A 24,687-nucleotide genomic window follows, 5' to 3' on the forward strand; every position below is an offset into this window, starting at 1 on the left:
ATCCTCGCAAAGAGGTTCAGCTGATACCTGGGAAAAGAAAAGTGACAAAATTTACATAGTAAAAAATTCCTCTCCAGAAATCATTCAGGATGAATGGAAACACACAGCAGGGTAGTCCAGGTGGCCCGTCGGAGAGACATATAGCCACCTAAACCTAAACATCAACACCCCTGAGTTGCTTCTGTACCAAGCAGATAAAGGGACAGTTCAAGCCATGCCACAGACTGTGGGCTGACAGCCAACAGACACACACAGTCCAGCTGTGTCAGAGCAATTATGTGACAACTGGATCCCATTATGCCTTTGATTATCTTATAAAATAGATGGGAAAAAATGGTTAGGCTTGAGATGGTTGTCTATTTCTACCTCTTCGGTTGCATTTTTACACAGTATATTAAAGACCAGGTAGAAAATACTAAATGTATCACCCATATTGAGTCCAATTAGAAATTCTTCAATATTTTCAAGATCTTATGTCATGTAAGTCATTCTTTAGCTCCTACACATTTGGAAAACATTTGATGTACAAAAGTAGAGGACTCTTCACTTTCCTTCTTCATCCAATTAAAGTGAACTTTATTAACCTGAACTTGACCAGTTGAGAGCACTCTCTCATTCACTTGGGAGAAGATTCATCAAGCATTTGAGTAAACGTACTTGCAATGTGAAGTAATCAGAAAGCAATAAACTTTCAAACGGGCAAACATGTCTTCTCAACTTAAAACCCTATGTATTACCAATAACCATGATTTGAAAATACTCTCAACCTCACTGGATATCAATGAAATGCAAATTCAGTTATGAGTCTATTTCATACTCCTAAAATTAACAAAAATTAAAAAGCATAACAATCTTCAAAGTTAGCCAAAGACATGAGGAAGCAAAAGTTGTCATCTACAACAGGTGGGAATGTACACTGAAATGTCCTATTTAGGACTGCTCAGTAAAGTTTAAAATATGAACATCCTTCAGTCCGGCTCCTGGTGTGGAAACGAAACTCACACATTGCTCAGACAGATTTGAACGATCATGTTTCCCCTGACATGAAGAACTAAGCTGTGGCATATCAAACAGCCTTGAAAATGTGGCACCTTAATAAAACAGAATATTATTCAGCAGTCAACAAAATGGATCTACCTCTATTAACACAGACACATTTCAGAAACAACATTGAATACATAAGGCAAGTTTTAGAATGGTATCCAAGTCTGGTAACATTTATATAAAATTTTAAGGATAGAATACTACATATGATTTATGGATGCATACAAATGTAGTAAAACATAAAACGCACAGAGAACGTGAAAGGATCCACACCATCTGCATGAACGGAAGGGAAGAGAATAGAATATGGGAGGTAAGGAATGGCATTTTAATTGCAAAGTTTTATTTATTTTATTAAAAAATACCAGAAGCACTGCTTTATCTTCCCTTCCCTTTTCTTTTAAAAGTATTTACTGGTTTACTTTCCATATTTTCTTTCCCTTCCCTTCTTTCCAAGTGGCAGGACTAGCAGATCTTAGAGCTGGAGCCAAGTAGACACTGGGGACCAAGGAGGTGACCAGGAGAGGAGGAGATAGGTGACATACAGTGGGAATAAGCGAACAGGTGAACACACCAGAAATAATGGCAGCCAGAGGGAGTGATGAAAACGGAAAGAGTGAAGGTTAGGATAGACCCCATGGTGTTGGAACGGAATTGGAAGTATTAGTGCAAACTCATGGTTGTTATATGTTTGTAGAGACATATATAGAAACATATAGATAGCTATGCATATGTATATACAAAAATATATAGATATATGTGTGTACACGCACACATTTTCTAGCTCTGTCTGTAAACATTTTATGAGATTGGCACTATCACCTTTTTTTTTTGGCAGCTGGCCGGAAAAGGAATCCGAACCCTTGACCTTGGTATTACAAGTCTATACTCTAACCAACTGAGCCAACAGGCCTCTATTTTACAGACAAAGAAACTGGAGCATAAAGTCAAACTTGACCAAAGTCAACAAACTAGTACTAAGTACACCCTTGACCTTGGTATTACAAGTCTATACTCTAACCAACTGAGCCAACAGGCCTCTATTTTGCAGACAAAGAAACTGGAGCATAAAGTCAAACTTGACCAAAGTCAACAAACTAGTACTAAGTAGAGAGGTCAGGATTGGAACTTGGCAGTCTGACTCCACAGACTGACTCTTAACTACTGCAAAATGCACTTGTCATGTTGCTTAAGGACCCACTGTCCTAGGGCTGACCTGGGGCCAATGCAAGCACCCATCCTTCTTGTGACCCAAACATAGCCAGGTATCAGCTAACCAAGTATTGAGGCGATTTTACACCCTAAACTCCTAAAATACACATCTGTCTTTCTGCTAGAAAATCTTACCGGATAACATTTTGTGATTCCTTGGAGTAACCAAGAAACAAGCAATAAATTCCTAATACCACCCTTTGGGGGACTCCAAGCTGAGCCTAACACCTCTCCCATTCACCTGTAGTAGCTGAGAACATCTCGGTCTTCCTTCTGTCCTTCTTTAGCATCCTGAGCCAATTCCCGGACGCTCTTACTGCGAATCTCTTTGTTGCTGTCCCTCCAGAATAGCCACACCTCTTCCTCATCCTCTCCTGCTTCCAGAGCATTCTCTCCAGTAGAGACACCTTCAAACTCAAAACGAGAAAGAACCAACCTAGAAAATAAGAGGGAAAAGTCATTATTTTTGAAATCTGCTAAAACCTAGCTTCATTTCAGCATAAAGACGCACAGAAAGCCACTTTGTGCCGTATCTCTCCCACTGGCAGAGCCACAAAGAGCCTAACATTAACTTCTTCATATGTTTAACCCAGTGGTTCTCTACTAGGGTGATTCTGCCCCCAGTAGACATTCAGCAATATCTGGTGACATTTCTGGTTGTCACAACTGAAAGGGAAAGTACTACTGACATCTAGGGGTGGAAGCCAGGGGTACTGCCAAACATCCTACATTGCACAGGACAGCCCCCACAAGAGAATTATCAGACCAAAATGCCAAAATGCCAAGTCCAGAAACTGCATTAGCCCAAGCCCAAAATTAAGTTATGCATGAGAAACCAAAAAAATATCACTAGCTGAGGGCTTAACTTAGTATTGTTTTAAAACACTGTCCATATCACTGGCACTATCCTGGTTCAGGAAAACTGCTCCTTTGCCAAAAATGAATTAATACTAAATACTATATTACTAAAATTCTGTTGAACAATGAACACTTTCTGAATGGTCGTAACTTAAAACTCTCTCCGAAACTGACAATATTAACACTAAATATTAATTATGGCCTTTAAAATTTTAAATTGATGAAAAGAATTTTAAATCATTACAAGTATACTAAGTGTAGATAAAATGCTCCCTGGTGAGTTTATGTGACTTTTAAACCAGTAGGCAGAATTAGTGATACCATTGTGCAGAGAAGACCACACCAAAAACAAACCCAATAATAATAATAGTAAAAAGTCTAACCAAGACTTTTCCAAAAGGAAAAGCAAATGCCAGCCCACCTGACTTTAAACAGACTCTGCAAATTAAAGGGTTACGTTTTACTACTCATGAGCATAAGCAACCACTGAAACACTCGTTTTCCACCTAAACCCCTTCCTCACCTTTATCCTAAATCCCTAGACCCCCACTTACTTGGTCTCTATCAGGATATCGGCGTTGGTGGGATTCAGCACAGCTTTACATATCAGTTCCTGGGTCACCGGAATCGATTTGTTCATGGAGACACAAAGGTCGGAGAGGTAATCTAAGAATCTACCCAGAAACAAAAACAAAACAAAACATTTTCTTAGATGGAGTATTGGTTTGGCTTCTGGAGCCTGCCTCTTGGTCAGGTGCACAGGTCCAGCAGACCTTTGACAAAAGAAGTCAGCAACACTCAGTGCCAGTGTCTATGGCACCGCCTGAAACCCAGATGCCAGAGGGAAGAAGAAAGCAAGCAGCAAAAGAGAGAAGAGGCAGGGGTTGTGGTTGACGAAGAGGTGACGAGGTAAAAATGAGAAGGAGCAGGACGAGGAAGGCGTGCACATGAGAAGAAATGCTGGAGATGCAGAGGAGGCAGGGGCGAGGCATGGACACCTGCCAGCCCGGCTGGAAGCCTGCTTCTGATGCTGATAGGCAGTTCTCACACACGCTGCTACCTGGGAAATTACCTAACCTCCCTGTGCTTCTGTTTCCTCACCTACAAGAAAGGACGATGTGTGACTTCTGAGGGCCATCCTGAGGATTAAATGAAACCATCATGTAAAGTGCATCCTTAGCTCACTATCTGGCACGTGAGCAGGCTCCATAAAAAGCTGAGCATTTGTATGGGTGACAGTGGTCATTTTTATAGCAACCCTGTCAGCTCTCCAGTGTGACTATTTGTGAAACCTGTACTGTAAACTGCTTCCCACTTCACTTGAAATGATGTGGGTCTAATTAGAAGAAGAAAAAGGGGAAGAGCCGGTGGGGAGGGGACAAAATAAAGGCAGCTCTGTGTGAATGAGATAAAATCAATGGAGTTCACTGATGTACAATAAAGACACTCAAGTAACAACTGAGTTTGCAAAACTCTTACTGAGAACATTGGGGAGTGTTCTGACAATCAGGAGGTGCTAAAAAGTGAATGACTGGCCAATGATAATTGTCATTTACTGTGCACCTATGAAATGCCAGGCACTTCACATACATTTATTCTTTTTTTTTTTTTTTTTCCTTTTTGTCTTTTTTCGTGACCGGCAACGGATCGCAACCCTCAGTGTCACGCCCGTACCGGACCGGGACCGGCCACGGGATCGCAACCCTCGGCGTTGCTCCCGCCCCTCGCTTAGCCAGTGAGCGGCCGGTCTGTACGTGGGATCCGAACCCTCAGCAGGAGCGCCACCACGCTTCCCAAGCGGCGCACTATAGCAGTGCGCCACCGGGCCGGCCCCACATACATTTATTGTCACTTAATTTTCATAACTACCCATTTAGCACAGGAGGAAATTAAAGCTCAGGGAAAGAAGTCAAGGTCACCTTGCTGTTAAACTTTAGAGCTAGGATTCCACCAGGGTCTCTCTCTAATACTGTGTTCTTGTCACTACCCATCAAAGAGCCTCTCAACCTAACTAATCAAAACCTGCCACTAGCCACCCAAGGAAAGGAAGCCTAGTGCAAGATACCAGCTAAGTTCCTGCATCTCCAAAGGACCAGCTAAGCCCCTGCATCTTAAATGTAGACACCTTAGCCCCACTGATTAGCCCCACCCCTGCCTCACCTGGGCTCCCTGTTCTTTCGCACCAGACTGACAAATGTGTCGATCTCTGCTGCAGTGATGTGTTTTTCCAGAAGTTTTCGATTATTGTGGAGAAGGGCAGTGATAGTGTCTTCGGCCAATACATCATAGCCAATCTGCTTCTGCATGAAGCCAAACTGCTTGGCTATATACTCCTGTTAGGGACAGAAAAGAGAGGTCAGCAGGAAGGATAAAAGACAATATGGTTAAGTTCAAAATAAAGAAAGGAACAATATTCCTGATAAGAATTACCACTCATAAGGGAAATTACAGTGGAGCATCTTTCTACAACCTCCTACCCTAGGGCAACAGCTGTGGACTCCCTCGCATCCTCTATTTTACTAAAGATGCCACGGAAATGTAATTAAGCAAAATACTCTGTACTTAGGTATGGATGTTTTATTAAGTGCACAATATAAATTTTAATCTAGTGACTTACTTCTTTTTAAAGGTCAAAAGCTGTTTTCTTTAGCTTTGATTTTATTACTAATTCAAGAAGACTTAACTGTGCCCCACTGCTCTGTGCTGCTTAATAAACACAGATTAAGCCTACCTGAGTACATATTTGGAATAACGTTACCCAGTTTTGTTTTCATTATCTGGGGTAAGAATAAATTTTTAAAGTCAAAGGGTAGCAGAAGAAAACTTGGAATATCTAAGCCAATCAATCATATTCAAGGAACATATGAATACATCTTGGCTTCCCTCTTTTGGAATCAGACATCATATTTCATTGAAATATTTGTTCATTGAAATATTTGTGAGCTAAAGGAAGCCTCTTAAAAATGGTTATTTCCACTTAAACACATTTCCCTGCCCAAGACAGACCATCATGTAAATCCTGCCTATTCAGGATTTATATGATGGACATAAGCCACTCTTCAGCCTATACTCAGTAAGGATGCATATTTGGGGATTCTAAGTGGCACAGAATCCATAATCAACTAAGCAAAGATGTCCAATCCAGCAATAGCAAGAGGACCTGGTTTAGTTTACCTGTGGACAAGCAAAATGTCCCAGCATACACTATAAGCCCTGATGTAGCCTCATACAAAGAATAAAAAATGGGGCAGAGGGTTGACCAAGTTAGCTCATTTAGTTAGAGCGTGTTTTTATTTTTATTTTTTTGTCTTTTTCATGACCGGTAAGGGGATCGCAACCCTTGGTGTGGTGTCGCCCACACCGCGCTCAGCCAGTAAGTGCACCGGCCATTCCTATATAGGATCTGAACCCGTGGTGGGAGCATCGCTGCGCTCCCAGCGCCGCGCTCTCCCGAGTGCGCCACGCGGTCGGCCCTAAAGCGTGGTGTTTTAACACCAGGGTCAAGGGTTTGGATCCCCATACCAGCCAGCTGCCAAAAAAAAAGGAGGGCGGGGTGAAGCTGGGGCAGAATGAAATTTCTTTGGCACTATTTGCATTGTATTAATGCACTGAAGGTGTATTTAAAGCAACTACAGGTTGTTAAGGTTATATTTGTAAAGCATTACTTAAGTTTGACACTATCTTTATGACAACACAACAAAAACCATTAACTACAAAAAGAAAGTTTAAATTTAAAGACCAGATATAGTGGTAGTTGAAATCCTAAAAACAGCTGTTTATGGATCCTTTTGTATCACAAGCAGGGACAGCCAACATTAAATGATTACAGCCAAGATTATAATTGGCATCATTTTGTATGTCCACAGTACTTTACGTAGTACAGGTTTTCTCAAGCTAAGCACTATTGGCATTTTGGGCATAATTCTTTGTGGTGGGTGATGTCCTATGCATTGTTGGATGTTTAAAAGCATCCTCAGCCTCTACTCCTTAGATGCAAGTATCACTCCCAAGTTGTAACACTCAAAAGGGTCTCCAGACATTGCCAAATGTCCCTTGGGGGACATAAATACCCCCAATTGAGAACCAATGATGTAGCAACACAATTCTCAGGTTTTCTTAGACTCTAAGTTGTCTGGAACCCCCAAAGAGGTTATAACATTTATTTCATGGGAGAATATATATTGTGCATTATGTGTGTGCATGTATACTTATCTATAAACATGTATATATGTATGTTATGTATATCTATATATAATGTATACATATATCTAAAGATAATGACTTAAAATATAATAAAAAATGACCCAGAACCAAAATAAAGGGAAAGTTAGTGAAAGAGATAAAGGATATGAAAGAGGGGCAAAAGTATTTTTCTGTATCTTTACTACAAACACATGAAATCATTTTACCCCTAAAGCTTAAGGGAATATGCCATCAAAAAAAAAAAAAAACTATAAGGGCCGGCCCATGGCTCACTTGGGAAAGTGTGGTGCTGATAACACCAAGGCCACGGATTCGGATCCCTATATAGGGATGGCTGGTTAGCTCACTTGGAGAGAGTGGTGCTGACAACACCAAGTCAAGGGTTGAGATCCCCTTACCAGTCATCTTTAAAAAAAAACAAACAAACAAAAAAAAAACTATAAATGTAATACCATCAAACACAGAAGTTTCATTGAAAGGTAGCTGCAGAAGGAGAACTCTCCAGTATCCATCTAAAGGATTCTGTAATATATATTCTTCCCAGGCTTACAAGCAATCTGTGTTTCACTTCCAAGAGCAAACTTAACACTGAACTATTCTCTATCCATTAAATAAATACATATGTGACACTTAAAACCCATGAGGACAGTACATAAGCTTCAAGGAGAAAACTGACAACCACTCCCACCAACACTTAATCCCAACCTGGTTCTTCCTGTAGTCTTGCTGTGAGTGTCTCAGGACCCTGTAGCAGAGCCGGCAGATATGTCTGAAAGGAGCATGCCGCTGGTCCCCGAGCTCCTCCAGCCGCAGCATCGGGCCATCGCCACAGTCTGTGAATGGGGCCTGTAACAACTTGAAGATCTGTTTGTGAAAATAAAGAGCAAAAGCTGCCGTCACTTAGTGTGTTATAACACTGAAAGCAACACAACCCCTAAGGTGGCTGGAGTATGTGGGAAAGTGTTTCTATCCAAACCCATCAATAACCTGACAACTGCATTCAGTCAATCAACCGAGATTGGGTACTCACTGAATTCGTCCACCTGGACCTAACTGGTCCTCATACACTTGACAGTGCAGTGTCTAGAGCAAAGCTAAGAGCATAGATTCTGGAATCAGCAGATTCTATGCTGAAATCATGCACCTTTATTACTTCCTCGTACCATACATAGATAATGGTCAAAGTAAACTTCTGTTTTCTCACCAGGAAAATGGAAATAACATGAGGGTGTTGTAAGGATGAAAGCAGATAATAATTGTAAGTTGGATAAATATAGTACCTGACACAAATGACCAACGAAGGCTCCTGCCACTGAAGCAATTATTTGGGGCCCTTGAGGAATTGCTACTGAGGAAATGTGCATGGGCATTAAGCCAGAGGTCTAATTTGGGAGTTATCACATGAAACAGCTGGACATAATTTATTCCTGGACTCAACATCCTTGTTGAAACATAATGGATTGTTAACAAATTTTGTCTATCATAGACCAAAAGGAGAAAGGATTTCAAATACCAAGTTCCTATGGAGAACTGTGTCTCTTCCAGCATTGGTGGCCATGAATTTCCAAGCCAAGCATGCGGGCCAACCTCCAACAGTTTTATAGAATATGGTATGCACCTCTGTGTATTCCATGTACCTTGGATTTGCTACATTCCTGCCTATAATCTGTCTTTACACCAGCGGATTTAAGTTTACACCAAATAATACCATCTATGCAGTTCCTGTAAGCCATTACTCACTCTTTATGGAAAGATTTTGTGATGCTTTAGAGGACTCCCTACAAGAGCCTATATAGGCCTTCTGAGCTAATCAAATACTCCAAATCTCCCAAACATATGAAATAACTTTAAGGACACATTGTATTTTACACTATTTTTGAGGAAAATAATGTCAACTGAATGCTTCTTAGGATTTAGGAACTCCCACATGGTTGACATTCAACAAGTATGGGAAAAAAATCAATTGAACTGAGCTATCAAGCCATGAAATGACATGGAGGAACCTCAGATGCATATTATGAAGCAAGAAAAGCCCATCTGAAAAGGCTGCATATTGACGAGTCCAACTAGATCACGTTCTGGAAAAGGCAAAACCGTGGAGACAGTAAAAAGATTAGTGGTTACCAAGGGTTGGGGGGAGGGAGGGATGAACAGGTGGAGCACAGAGGATCTTTCAGGCAGTGAAACTATTCTGTATGATACTATAATGGTGGATACATGTCATTATACATTTGTCAAAACCCATAGAATGTACAACACCAATAGTGAACCCATAAGTAAACTATGGATTTTGGGTGTTAGTGACATGTCCATGTTGGTTCACCAACTTTAACAAATGCCCCACTCTGGTGGGTGATACTGATAATGGGGGAGACTGTATGAGTGTGGGCTGGGGGGCACATGGGGACTCTGTACTTACCACTCAATTTTGCTATGAACTTGAAAGTGTTCCCCCAAAAAAATTTTTTTTAATTTCTTTTCAACTGTTTTTTTTTTTTCCTATAGCAGGATATTTTATTTTATTTTATTATTATTAGCATATTCATCATTGACCAAGCCATCCAGGTGGGAATCATCAAGGACCCTCTATAAGAGCAGTGATCCCACTGATTTCTTAGATCCAACTCCCTAGTATGTCACATCTCACCAACCTGCTTGAGAATATTCTGTTCTCTCATCAGCTTCTGCCGTTCTCTGTTGGGCTTGGAGAAGACCACTTCAAGCACGTCTTGACCAGAGTTAGTTCCACCGGTGACAAAATACACCAAGTCTTCCAGCAGCTTGGTTACAGACCTTAGGAGGAAAGAAGCTGTTAGAGAAAGTGTTTGGGCTGGAAGCTTTGCCCTTGAAAGCCTTCTGAACTACCGATTAAACAGGAACAGACTCAATCTTCCAATTTCCTTGAAACAGACAACTGAAGCCAACTACCAAAAAGACTGACATACAGACAATATTGTTCACAAAAGGATGACACCTTCACAAAATATCAGCCATCAAATTTTATCTCAGAGTAACCTCAATACTTGACACTTAGAAATGCAGTTCCAGAGACCAAGTTAGAGTGAGGTAAGAGAGAGGGAGACAGAGAGAGAGACATTTTTACAACTTTATAGACTCTCAAAAAACTAAATTCAAAAATAACTGTTTCTTGAAAACCACAAATGGAAGCCACCCATAAATGCTAGGCCTGCTATCCTCACACACAGCTGTTGAGAGTCGCAAGGGATTTCAGAACCCTACAGTGGGCATGGCTGGCTGTGCTGGGCACGTGGGAATCCCTCACCTTCTTTCATTCTGGGTGATGGTGCCTTTTTCTAGCTTCCCAGCAATGGAGCCCAGCACCTTGCTGGCATCATTGGCAAAGTCGAGGTCCCGAACTTCAGCAGGAGAAACTGGAACTATGGCAAATGCTTCCTTATCCTCCTTCACGGGAGATGTGCCAATCTGAAATTCAAGGTGGTCTTTGTGGGACAGTCTCTTGATTTGAGAGGGCAAGACATTAATCAAACACTATTTTTACTGAATATTGGGTGATCCAAAAAATTTGGAGCTATCTTGCAATTAAAGTTGACTAGATATAGGAAAACATCTGGAAAGATGTATTCCAAATGGCTAAAAGTGTTACCTCTGGAAACTGGTATTATCGGGAGCAGTGAGGCAGGAAAGTGGGTACTACTATTATTTTATAGCTTCATTTGTTAACAGGGAGCAAGATTCTTGTAATTAAAGGACATGTTTTTAAATACACAAAAAGCAAATATGAAAAATGGTAATTACTGATTCTAAGTGGAGAGTATTATAAAGGTAAATACTGTACCATTCTTTAAACTTTACTATAAAAATGAAAGCATTTATAAAAGTAAAAGAGAAAAATAACCTTCCCCATCACCACAACAACAAAAAAAAGTTATGTGAGAGTGTCTTTCAATTTTTTAAAAGAAAAACCCTATGTATGTATATTTATACTCTATGTGCCTGGAGAGAGTGAGGAAGAAGAGGTGGGAGAGGAAGTAAAGGGGCTGGGGGAACTTTCAATAAATAAAAGTGTACATTTAAAAACATGGAGAAATAAAGAAATAAGAAAGACTGGGGGAAATCACCTAGATATGTGATGTACCTCAAGGCACAAGCAAACATTCCCCCAGCCAAAACTATCCTTTACACAGACACAAAATCCAGACAACTGCTCAACCATTAGGGCAGAAGCCATGGAATAAAATAAAAGGTTCTTGTTATTTCAAAAGCCCTGGGCTTGTGTCACCCAGGTCCCTGGAGAGAATTCTTTCATCACATTCAAGTTTGGCCACAAGCACACTCTTGCCAAAGCAACAGAAACTTCAACCGCTCCATAGTCCCCATCTGTCCTCAAAGGAGCCTTTCATCAGGGAGCATGAGACCAAGGGGAGGCAGCCAAGCTCCAGGGCTTACTTTTAGCATCACGGGCTTTTCTTCTTCCTTGTCAATAGGAATATTTGTGCTGTGAACCCAGGTGTTAGTGCATAGGTGTCTGAGCCGAACATAAGAGTTCCTAAAGGGAAAAAAAGAAAGGTTTTAGGAACAGGAATATTTAAGTTTACTCTAAAGCCACAGGTCTAGAATATATTGTATTAAAATAGAAAGAGATAGCAAAATGGTTTTCCACTACAAGCACTAGACAATCTAAACTTAGGCAAACGGTTCTGGTCCAAGTCCCACTCTAATGTATTTACAACAGAAAATCATTCATAATGACTCAGGTGATCGTCACCTGCTGTATTTCTAAATACAAGCTATCCTGTGAATAAATATCTCAGTACAAACCACGCATGAGAGAGGGCAACAAGAGCACTTACTGAGTGTATGTTAGAGCCTGTCACGAGAGATAAGAATTGAAATTTTTACATGGATCAATAAACAAAAAATGAAATCATAAAATTCCTGGAAGGAAATGTGAGTAAATATTTACTAATCTTGTGGTTGGGAAAGCCTTTTAAACTATGTAACAAAATATAAGATCCCTAAATCTTAAAAGTAAAAGATGGGTAAATTTTATCTTATGCATAGCAAAAAATAAATAAATAAATAAAAAGTCATGAACAAAGTTGAAAGAAAAACCCTAGCCTGGGAAAATAAAAGTACCACACAGCATAAAAGAATTATTAATGCATACACATAAAGAGCTCTTACAAACCAATAAGAAAAACATTAATATTAGAAATGAAAATAGGACAAGGAAATGAACCAATAACTTAATAATGAGGTACAAATGGACAATAAACATGGAAACATACATTCAACCTCTTTGGTATACAATTTACATAAATTAAAGCAACATTTTATTGTACTATATTTGAAAGACCTTAAACACTGATAAATCCAGTATCAACAAGAGCTTAGGGAAATGAGTTTCGTGCATTGTTGGTGAGAGTGTAATTAGGTAAAACTGTGGAAAGGAGTCTGACATGCTGTATAATATGTAAAAGGATCTTTACTTTCATCTAGCAATCCCTTTTTTTTTTTGTCTTTTTTCGTGTCTGGCAACAGACCGCAACCCTCAGTGTCGCGCCCGTACTGGACAGGGACCGGCAACGGGATCGCAACCCTCGGTGCTGCGCCCGCCCCTCGCTCAGCCAGTGAGCGGGAACCGGTCTGTATGTGGGATCCGAACCCTCGGCGGGAGCGCTGCTGCGCTTCCCAAACGGCGCACTGTAGCAGTGCGCCACCGGGCCGGCCCGCAATCCCATTTTTTGATATTTTTCCTTAATAGATATTAGAACAGTTGTAAAATGAGGCATGAAGATGTTCAAGGAAAGGAGTCTGACATGCTGTATAATATGTAAAAGGATCTTTACTTTCATCTAGCAATCCCATTTTTCGATTTTTTTCCTTAATAGATATTAGAACAGTTGTAAAATGAGGCATGAAGATGTTCAGTAAAGCATTATTTATAACAGTAAAAAACTGTAAACAACCCAATGTCTTGATAATGGACTAATTATAGTGAATCCAATAGAATACTATAGAGTTATTAAATGATGACAGTCAATATTCATACTATTCAGTAAAAAACGTAAAAATGGCTTATGATCACATTTAGGATAAATTACACAGTCATCTCCATGTGCCCAGAGACCTGTCTGAAACTACATAAACCAAAAGTAACAGTTGTTAACTCTGAATGGTTTAACTGAATGTGGTTTTACTTGCTTCTTTGTTCTCCACGAGGTTTTAAAACGTTTTTGTTACTGGTTCTTTTTACAGTGAGCATGGATCATTTTTGCAATGTTCTGAATTTTGCTTTACTTTTAAAGAAGTAAAAAACTGACATATTTCTTGCACTTAAAGAACCTACCACCCCATTAGTGAGACAGGATGAACGGACACCAAGCAATCCTAAGTAATAACAGGTACACATTAAAAGGCAGCCAGTTGGTTTTTGAGTCTTCCAAGCAGGACTCAGTTACAAAAATTTTCTGTTACAGAAAACTTGAGCTGGAACTTTAATTGTTGGTGGGACTGGGGCAGAGAGGGAAGAATGGAAATCATTCTCACTAAAAGGAATTTATAATGATAGCCTAAGTCTAGAAAATGGCACTGGAAAGGCACAGAGGAGCAGATCAAACCAGGCACATCTCTTGAGTAGATCTTCTGCTTTCCCTTGTTATAGCTGTCCTGAACATTACAAGTAAGGCCAGGAGAGGCTGATCATAGTGGTAATTACTTTGACTAGCATGAATATAAATTAAACAACATGAACAAGATATCTGACAAAGAGATTTGAGTTTTTTATTCTGAGTGACTTGGATTCATTTGATTATTTTCAAAGTATTACCAAAGCCTGGGGCTTACCTTTTAACTGGATCATTACATTCTATAGAGTTCTACGTCAAATTTCATTAAGACACAAAAGGCATTCTATCAATTCCTCTGGAATGCTATTCCCAATCTTTAACTCAAAAGCCCTGATATCACGACAACTTCAAAAGAGCCAGAGCTGGATGCTCTCCTACTGTTCATTTAACACATCTAATTGACACTTATTGCAATTTTATTATCTTGTTTAATATATCCAAGATTTGCCATTTTCTCTTTTACTTTGGTTCTAAAGGATTCTTTCAACTAGTAACTATCACAAAAATGCCTTTGCGGATAACATTTCATGGACATTCATATACCTAACCCTAGACTTTCTGATCTTCAAACAAGTAAATTTTAGCACAGCTTTAAGATGGAGAGAAATAACTGTATTCCTCTTCAGGTTTTTTATGACTCCACAGGATCAATGAATAAGAGGCTCTGTTCTCTCCTGGCTCTTAGATTGGTGGCCAAAGGCAAGAATGAATAAGAATTTAAAAAGCAAAGATGCAGTCCAAGATCATAAGTGAATACACTGGTAGACCAGGCCAGATGCTTTTTCCAGTGCAAACACAGGGCTTCCCTTGATTTTGAGTTTAGAATCAATCTAATGATGGACAACTGCCCACAAAGAAAGTCTGCCAACAAGGAAACAGTAATGAATGGAGGGAATATAGAAGCAGGAGTCTCCAACCAACCAGTGCTGCTTAGCCAGCTGACCTAGAAACTTAAACTTTCCCTCCCCACAGGATCATGGGGGCTTCCAACACACTGGGATATATGGCCCACCAGCACCTCATTCCCTCTTCACCAAGAGAATGCCATGAAGCATATTCTGATAAAACAATGTGATATTTTAAATCACATGGTTCTTTTCTTTTCTATCCATAACTGAAACACTTAGGAATGACATTTATATTATATGCTAAGAAAAATTCATTAAATAACTTCCAGAACAGAGGATACAATGTATGGAAAATTACTTAAACTGAAATGCAACTGGGTTCTACAGACCTGTGCCTGTGTAGGTAATAAGCAGGCAGTCAATGAGAAAGGAAGCTTTACAAAGCAATATACCCTACTGAAAACCATTTTTAAAAATGATCTCAAAATGAATCAAGGATCTAAGTATAAAGAATGAAAACTATAAAACTTTTTTTTAATGACCATAAATTTTTGTGACCTTGGATTACACAATGGTTTCTTAGGTAAGAAACCAAAATCATAAGCAATCCAAGAAAAAAATAGATAAATACAGCTTCAACAAAACTGAAAAGTTTTGTGCCTCACAAGACAGTATCAAGTAAATGAGAAGACAACTTACAAAATGAGAGAAAATATTGGCAAATTATGTATCTGATAAGGCATTTGTATCTAGAATAAAGAACACTAACAACTCAATAATAAAACAAAAATCCAGTTTTTTAAAATAGGCAAAAAATAATGGGTAAAGGATCTGAACAGATATTTTTCCAAAGAAGATGCACAAATGGTCCATAAGCACATATAAAGATGATCAACCATTATCGGCCATCAAGGAAATGCAAATCAAAACCACAATGAGATACCTCTTCACACTAATTAGGATTGGTCAAATAAAAGACAATGACAAGTGTCGGAGAGAATGTGGAGAAATTGGAACCATTACACACTACTGGTGGGAATTTGAAACGGTGCATCCACACTGAGAATCTGACAGTTTCTCAAAAGGTTAAACATGGAATTACTATTGGGCCCCAATATTCCACTCCTAGGTATAGATCCAAGAGAAATAAAAACATGCGTCTACGTAGAAACATGCACAAATGTTTATAGCAGGCATTATTCATAATTACCAAAAAGTGCATATAACCCACACAGCTTGTTTATCTAGATATAGCACTTCTTATCCAGCTATTAAGAAACCAGTCCAAATTCTTTACCAGATCCTTTATAAAAGCTTAAAGAAAAGGCAATAATGACTTGGCCATCAACTGATATATGCTAAATAAAATGTGGTATTATCCATATAACAGGATATTATTTGGTAATAAAATGAATACTGATACATGCTAAAACATGGATGAACCTTGAAAACAATACTGAGTGAAAGAAGCCAGGCACAAAAAACCACATACTATGTGATTCCACTCACATGAGATGTCCAGAACAGACAAATTACAATATAGACAGAAAGTAGATTGGTCTAAGGCTGGGGGTGGGATGTGGGGAAATGACAGTGAGAGTGACTACTAATGGGTATGGTGTTTCTCTTGCGGGTGATAAAAATGTTTTAAAATTCATTTTGGTGATGGTTGCACAACTCTGCTAATCTCCTAAAGAATCTGAGCAATTTTGGGGGGGCATAGCTGGTTGGTACAGAGATTGAGCCCCGGACCTTGGTGTTATCAGCACCATGCTTTAACCAACTGAGCTAAATGGCCAGCCTTGAATTGAACACTTTAGGTGAATTGCATTTCAATAAGACTTATTATTATTATTATTTTTTAAAGAATCTAAATCAGAGGTTCCAAACCCAGAGTATGCAAAGCTGTGCACACATGTAGGGTTTTCTGGGATCTCTAGCTTTCCTCAGATTCTCAGGGGATTAACAATGCAGCCGAGTTCAAGAAGCAGTGATCATTTTACCAAATGGCAATGAAAGGCCTTCCTGTAACTGTAAGGTTCTCCTTTCCAAGGGCACTGCCTTAGATCTGTCACTCTGAGAGGGACAGGAATAGTAGCCAGCACAGGAAAAAGGACTCCTCGAATTCTGACGGCACCTGCGTTGCAGTTGTCAGTTTCACAGCCTGGCTCTGCTGGGTGAGCAGGTAAGCAGCAATGTGTACATGAATAATGAAAGACAAAGGAATTTTCAGTGCGAGAGGCCATATGCAAAATTCACAAACACTGGCAGAGGTCCACCAACCAGCGCTGTGCTGAATAGTTAGAAGAACTGCCCAAACAACCCTATCTGTCTTAGAAATTAAATATTTGGGGTTCTGCTATGGCGCTCACTGACTTAAGTTGCTTAAACTCTTGAGTCTGTTTCTTTACCTGTAAGAAGGGGTAGATAATAATACCTGTATCACAGCGTTTTCTGTGAGGATGAAATTATATAACGCAAGTAAAGTACTTAGCATTGTACCTGGCATGTAGTTAGCACTCAATAAATGTTAGCCATTACCAATATTGTTGATTTTGTCAAAAATAAGCTTCTGTCCCATTTATAGTTGTTTCTCTTCAAAAATGCATTCTTAAGCAACAAAACTGAGTTAAATTTAATCAAATAACCAAAGAATACTCATCGAACTTCTTAAACCTTTAATAAAATTTACTACGCACACAGTGAATTTCAGGTCTTCCATTTTCTAGAATTTCTTTTCAATTGTTTATTTAATTGACCAAGAGATTGCCTGGGTTTGGTGAAGGAAGAAGGGAGTGAAGGAAACTAGAAATACTGAGCTACCTGGGTTCATTAAAGAAGCAGACTTCTACTGAGCGTCTGCTCTAATAGACTCTGCAAGCTCTCTCTGAGCACTGACTCCACATGGGATTATTTTTAATGTTTAACATCCTTGCAAGATAACAAAAGCCACCTGCATCTACTGGGAAAACCACATTTTCTCTGTCACTGGCTTTTCTTAGGCTGAAGCGCTGTCTCCTTTCTAAACAGGAGGAAGGAGACTTCACCAGGAAGACCAAAGAAGAACCTAACTTCACCAGGAGAGTTCCACTTCTATCTGGAAAAAAAAAAAACCCAAAACAAAATAGTTCTTTTAATACCCAAAACTTCTGTCTCTTCCCTCCCCCCTTGTGTTTTCTCCTCCAATAACTTGTACCTCTACCTAAACAAACCCTAGACACTTTATTCTGTCTATACTACCATAAGAGTTAACTGGAAAGCAACAGCACACCTCTACCCCTCTGTGCAGGGGAAGGAACTCCGAACGACATTTGCTCTCTCCTCGCTACTGTCACCTGGCAAAGTACACTGCACGCCACTTTCAAAATAAACTCTGACCTGATTATGGTTTGAGACCCAGGGCTCGGCCACAGGCTGGCAGTTAAATTTCAGAGACCTGTGGGAAGTCTATTAAAATTCCACGTCACATTATACATTAAAGCCTATTCCTGACTTGGCAAAAAGCAGGGACAGAAGGTTGAACAATCGAGTGGGTATCAGATGCCAGGTGCCTGCACGTCACATGTTACCTTCACAGTCTAAACAGTGCTAGCCACCTCATGTGCTCATTCCCTGGAAAGTCTGAGTGAGTCATGGATTAAGGTCAGCAGCAACAAGGCAATGGTTTGTAAAAGGCCAGCTTCTACATAGGCCATCAGCGCCTACAATCTGCTAGGATTCCAAGAGATACTGTCAACTTCTCTGACTCAGAGGTGAAGACCCCTTGACTAAGCACACTGAAAGAGCATTATGACCAACAATCCCTAGGACCAATCAGGACACACAGGGATATGACTGCCTTCAAGGGAAGCACAGAACAAGACCTTCTTTTAAGGCAGCCTAAGGTTTATCCTTCCCCAGCACTCAACAACCAGTTTCTTAAATGAGGTTCCAGATTATTTGGCCTCACCCTACCACATGAAGACAAGAAGGCTCTTGCCCATACTTACTGAGGGCTGAAACTCCAGGCATTCTTCCTCAAAGTCAGGGTCTACCTGATGAAAAAGAATCATTAGGAAATTAAAACATCCATTGCTTTCTCAAGGACTGGGCCCCACTTGCAGGAGACTTCAAAGGCTGAGAACATTCTTGAACAGCTAAGAACTTGTCCCTTCCCTCAGTTCACGAAACCAGCATGCCACAACAACAACACAAGTCACATGAGTACAACACACACAGAACAGTCTACCAGTCACCAAAGGACAGCTTTCAAGTGTAAACAGAGGAACACAAAGAACTTACTAGCAAAGCAACAGTTAAAAGCCTGAGCTAGATAAAAGGTAGATACATAGTCATTGATAATCTTGCTTATTTTTAGTTAAAAAGAAAAGAATTTAGGCCTCCAGCAAGAGCTACGTCAGCCTCAAAACATAACAGATAATGCAACCACCATTAATCTTTAATAAACCAAGTAATCAACATTTCTCACAGCCAGTGAGCTGGGCCTATAATTCCCTCCAGCTCCAATTTAAATTTCAACTTCCACTTCTTGATCTTCAGTTCTTAAATATTTCAAAATCATCGGTTCCTACAAGTCTCAGGCACCCCAAGGGGGTCAGCACATTTAGATTCAGCTTTCCTTGGGTCAGCTGCAGAAGCTGTATGGACTCCCACGCTTCACCCTGGAAATCTCTGTGCGGTCTCACCAGTGGTACCAGCCAACAGTGGGGGCCTTTTGATGTACGGTTAGAATCTGATACGAATATGCACCGTACATCTTCCAGCAGGTCAGAGTAAAACTCGACATCGGTCACACAGTAGGGTGGCTCCTTAATTTAATACAAAAATAAAAGGCAAATTCCTCTTGTCCTTCAGCACTGAGTCTTTCCTTTCCTTGAAAACCCTTCGTGGACATTAAAGGTAAAGTGAATTTCCTTGATTTTTGACAATGCCACAAGTCAAAAACAAGCTGCTGTCCATTCCACTAATGCTCTGAGAAATCAGAGGTCTTTTTGAAATTGTCTAATTCTTAATGCTTCCGACTTTCCATACCATGTTTCCACTCCAGCCGAGGCTCGATCACATGTGTTATGAGTGGAGTTGGTAGATAAGATGTGGGGAGGGCTAAAATTGTCTAATTCTTAATGCTTCCGACTTTCCATACCATGTTTCCACTCCAGCCGAGGCTCAATCACATGTGTTATGAGTGGAGTTGGTAGGTAAGATGTGGGGAGGGCTGTATGCAAGGGGAACACAGAAAGATAACCCTAAACACCTGGATTTGCATTATTTTCTAACTTACTTTTCTCCCCACGTCTTGAGCAGAACCCCTATCAAGTACTAAAATGTGTTAATCACTTTGCCTCTTTCTTTGCAGCAGGAAACAGAAAAGCAAGGTGACTGAGCATTCCCCTATTCCTCTAATACCCAAAGGCTACAAGTGAGTGAGGAAAGGCGGTTGGTATGTCAGCCTTGAAAGAGGAAAACGTGAGAGGTGCTACTTACCTCTGCTGCTAAGTAATGCCCTGTAGCCAAATGCTTGAAACGGAAGAGGCTGTTCCAGTAGCCAGCTCCACCCCGACACGGGTCATGTTGGACTACCTGCAAGAGGAAGGACGATCAACGGCAGCAGAAGAAATGTCAACTCATATTAGGAGAATACTGAATCTGAGACATCATTAGTCACAGTTCAGGAGTGATATATGCTAGCTGAAAAAAAATCAGCATCTTCCAACAAACCCATTGAAAGTGTCATATGTAACATCCAAACTCAAACGCATGGAAGTATTAAAAAATGTTTCTCCAAAGAAGGAATAGTCTTCTAGCTAACATGCCATTGTTAGAGTTAAAATTTCAATGGTTTTCAGATTATCTGCCTTAATCATAATGAAGTAGACTCTGAAATTCATGCACAAAAAAGCATGACCCATAAAAAGGAACTTCATGGAAAACTGTAGAAGCAATCAATACATATACTTATGGGCTGGAACACATACACAGGCCTGGGCTATGAAATGTGAAACTCACAGAATCTGAGCCAATTTATCATAAAAATAAATGTAACTTCAGCTTCTGGCCATGACTTAGTAACTGGCACTGGCAGTTAGTGCCATAAACAATGAGACACTGCACAAAGTAGATGAAATTGCCACAGACAACTAGAACACTGGATAAAATATATGAAATAACAGTGTTCAGATGCTGGACAACAGGAGGGGCACAACATGATCTATGAGCAGAGAGAAACAAACCAGGTGAGTTCTGAGACTGCCCTGGTTTTCCACCACTGTCCTCTCTGGACGGCAGGACAGCGAGGGAGAAGCCAAATTCAGGGCCAGGCTCACAGGTCAGAGTTTAGGGAGACTGAGGTGGCTAGAATTTGTGGGGTAAAGTCCTGGAGAGTATGAAGCTACACACAGAAAAAGCTCCAGAAATCTGCACAGGGGCCTCCTTAGAATCTCTGGCTAAAGATCAACCTGTGTATGTTTAAGGCAAGACCCACAAGGCCAAATAAAGAAAAGTAAAGAAGCTGAAAGCTTAGCATTCCTAGAGCTCACACAGAGTTAGGAGGTGTCCTGATTCTGACAAGTCAAGCAGAGAGATCTTGTGGAACACTGTGGGCACTAAGAGATGTCAAAAGGGTCCTACCTTAGTAGTAGGGCTAATCCAGCCCAAAAATAAAGGGTACACTACACCTGACTTAATGAAGCTTGAACACAAGCCTCCAAAGCATCAAACGAATCCACTAGACTTTACTCTCTGACAAAACAAAACTCAACAACACTCTTTAGAGGAACAAAAGATCCCAGACATTCAATAAAGTAGTATTATGATGTTATGTTATGATTATTTGCTGAGCAATGGTCAAAGAAGGAAAAGGTGACCCATAAACTCAGCAACTTGTCAGACAATATCAAATGACCCAGCATATGTCTGTGCAGGTTGGTGGGTGCAGGAAAAAATATCTGAGTAGTAATGACCCAAAGTTTTCCCATTTTGATACCTACCCACAGATCCAATAAACTCAATGAATTCCACCAGGATGAACACACACACACACTCTCTCTCTCTCTCTCACCCCAAGGCACATCATAATCAGATTAATGTAAACCAGAAATCAAAAGAAAAATCTTTAAAGCCTCCAGGAGAGAAGGAAGAACTATATATAGGGAACAAAGATTAAAAACAAACATTGAATTCACATCAGAGACAATGTAAGCCAAAAGACAACGGATCAAAATCTTTAAAGTACAGAAAGAAAAAACTATCTACCTAGAATTATGCAGCCAACAAAAACATCCTTCAAAACTAAAGGCCACGTGGAGAAATCGGAACCTAAATCCACTGCTGGTGGGAGCATAAATGGTGCAGCCACTTCAGAAGACCGTCTGGCAGATCCTCATGAGGTTAAACACAAGTTACTATATGACCCACAATTCTACTCCCAAGAGACCTGAAAACATATGTCCACACAAAAGCTACTACATGAATGTTCACAGCAGCATTATCCACAAGAGCCAAAAAGTGGGAACAATATAAACACTATCAAATGATAAATGGACAAATAAAATATGGTTTATCTATAATGGAGTATTGTTTGGCAATAAGAAGAAATGAAGTACTGACACATGTGGCAATATGAACTCTAAAATGTTATCTGCTATGGTCTGAATGTTTGTGATTCCCCAAAATTCATATGACGAAACCTAACCCCAAGGTGATGCTATTAGAGGTGGGGCCTTTGGGAGGTGATTAGGTCATGGGAGTGAAGCTCTCATGAAGGAGATTATAGGAGACCCCAGAGAGCTTCTTTACTCTTTTTCTGCCATGTGAGGACACAGCAGATGAACCAGGACGCAGGTCCTCACCAGACACTGAATCTGCCAGTGACTTGATCTTGGACTTCAAGCCTCTAGAACTGTAAGAAATAAATTGCTGATGTTTATAGGCCACCCAGCTTATGTTATTTTGTTATAGCCACCCAAATTGAATTAAGATATTATCCCAGGTGAAGGAAGTCAGATACAAAGGACCACATATTGTAGGATTCAATTTATACAAAATGTCTAGTATAGGCAAATCTACAGAGACAGAAAGTAGATTTCTTTCCAGGGGCAGGAGGGTGAGGGAAGATTTAAGGGGGAATGAGGGGTGACTGCTAATGGGTATAGGGTTTCTTAAGAGATGAGGAAATGTTCTAAAATTTACTGTGGTAATGGTTGCACAACCCCATGAACCTACTAAAAACCACTTAACTGTACGCTTTCAGTGTGTGAATTGTGTGGTATGTGAATCGTATCTCAATAACGCTGTTATTTAAGAAAAAGAACATAAACAGATTTTTAAATGAAGGTGAAATAAAGATATTTTCACACAAATGAGAGCTGGCAGACCTGCACTGTAAGAAATGTACAATGTAGTTCTTTGGCTGGAGAACTGATACCAGACGAAAACCTGGATCTGCACAAAGGAATGAAGACCTAGGAATGGTAACCTGATAGGAATGAAAGATAGTCCAATAGCTTTGGAAAACAGTTTGGCACTTTTTTTTTTTTTTAAATAAAATTAAGCATATACCTACCATATAATCCAGCTATTCAACCCCTAGGTATTTAGTCAAGAGAAATGAAAGCTTATGTCCATACAGGTGTGAATTGTGTGGTATGTGAATCGTATCTCAATAACGCTGTTATTTAAGAAAAAGAACATAAACAGATTTTTAAATGAAGGTGAAATAAAGATATTTTCACACAAATGAGAGCTGGCAGACCTGCACTGTAAGAAATGTACAATGTAGTTCTTTGGCTGGAGAACTGATACCAGACGAAAACCTGGATCTGCACAAAGGAATGAAGACCTAGGAATGGTAACTATGTGGATAAATATAAAAGACTCCTGTTTTCTCATTTTACACGTCTTTAAAATATAAGTGACTGTTTCAAAAAGGCAAAATAAATTAAAATGAAATTAAATAATTAAAAAGAAAGACACTGAATGTTTTCCTAGGAAATTCAAAAGAAAAACTGGCAGGAAACAAACTTTGAGGGAGTAGGAATTTGACAGCTGTTTCTTCTCAGAAGGAAAAAAAAAATAGAAAATACTCTGAAGTGGACTTTCAAAAGTTAAACAAGTAAATTTTTTAGAAGTCCGTGCCTCAAACACTCTCCACAGAAAACCATTATCTTCTATTCATTTCAATCCATTTTGAGTGAATTAAGATATGGTACCTGCTTTTAAGATACTAAAGTCGGCCACACAACCTGTGTGGGGTTCTGACGTTTATAAAGTTTTTTTTCAGCTTATGATAGCATGTTAAAGCAAGGTGCACAATTGTTTATAAAATAATGTCAATTACGCAAAAATATCCTGTTCACAGAAAAACAGCTCAATGAAGTGGGCAAATTAAGTCAGTGAAATGATAGTTCACTTGTTCTCTTGTTTTCTTGATTTTCAATCTTTTACTTTAACTTGGGAAGATAAAGTCTCTTTTTTTTGTACTAGTATCCAAATCTCACATGAAAATTGGTTCTGAGAGACTATTTTGAATGAGTCAAACTCTGTGCTGGGGACAATGGGAACATCAATGAGCAACAAAGTTCAAGCTCTCAAGGAATCTATAATCTAGTAGGACAGATAATGTCCCTATGTAGCCATGCACAATAACTAAAGAGCAAATGCCACGGGAGTGGAGTGGAGGAAAAGAGAAAAATGGATAGAGGGTAGAAATTAGCAAAAACTTTATGTAGTTTCCTTTTTATCATGACAACTGTACAAACTTTTCTATACAATGGCCAAGATGAACCTGATTATTACACTATCCATGCTAAAGGATTGGTAAGACAATTAAAAAAAAATGTGGACATGTCACCAGAGAAGAAATACAGATGGCAAATAAGCACATGAAAAAATGCTCAGTATCATCAGCCATAAGG

The 24,687-nt window shown here is 39.7% G+C and overlaps 1 protein-coding gene across 1 annotated transcript in view; it reads right to left on the minus strand.

Moving 5' to 3' along the window:
- Positions 1-8: 8 nt before the first annotated feature.
- Positions 9-24,687, minus strand: part of LOC103591263 (inositol 1,4,5-trisphosphate receptor type 1-like) — a gene marked incomplete at its 3' end in the record, with an annotated part of 165,857 nt that continues 141,178 nt past the window's right edge. The window contains exons 8-16 of the mRNA XM_008573678.1: positions 14,146-14,177; positions 11,746-11,845; positions 10,601-10,761; positions 9,969-10,110; positions 8,023-8,181; positions 5,275-5,447; positions 3,669-3,788; positions 2,498-2,692; positions 9-27 (exon numbers count right to left, since the gene is read on the minus strand). Coding sequence (XP_008571900.1) covers positions 9-27; positions 2,498-2,692; positions 3,669-3,788; positions 5,275-5,447; positions 8,023-8,181; positions 9,969-10,110; positions 10,601-10,761; positions 11,746-11,845; positions 14,146-14,177 — 1,101 coding nt within the window. The remainder of the gene's footprint in view (positions 28-2,497; positions 2,693-3,668; positions 3,789-5,274; positions 5,448-8,022; positions 8,182-9,968; positions 10,111-10,600; positions 10,762-11,745; positions 11,846-14,145; positions 14,178-24,687) is intronic.

The sequence above is a fragment of the Galeopterus variegatus genome, unplaced genomic scaffold (assembly GCF_000696425.1).
Source record: "Galeopterus variegatus unplaced genomic scaffold, G_variegatus-3.0.2 Scaffold953, whole genome shotgun sequence".
Taxonomy (NCBI): Eukaryota; Metazoa; Chordata; class Mammalia; order Dermoptera; family Cynocephalidae; genus Galeopterus; species Galeopterus variegatus.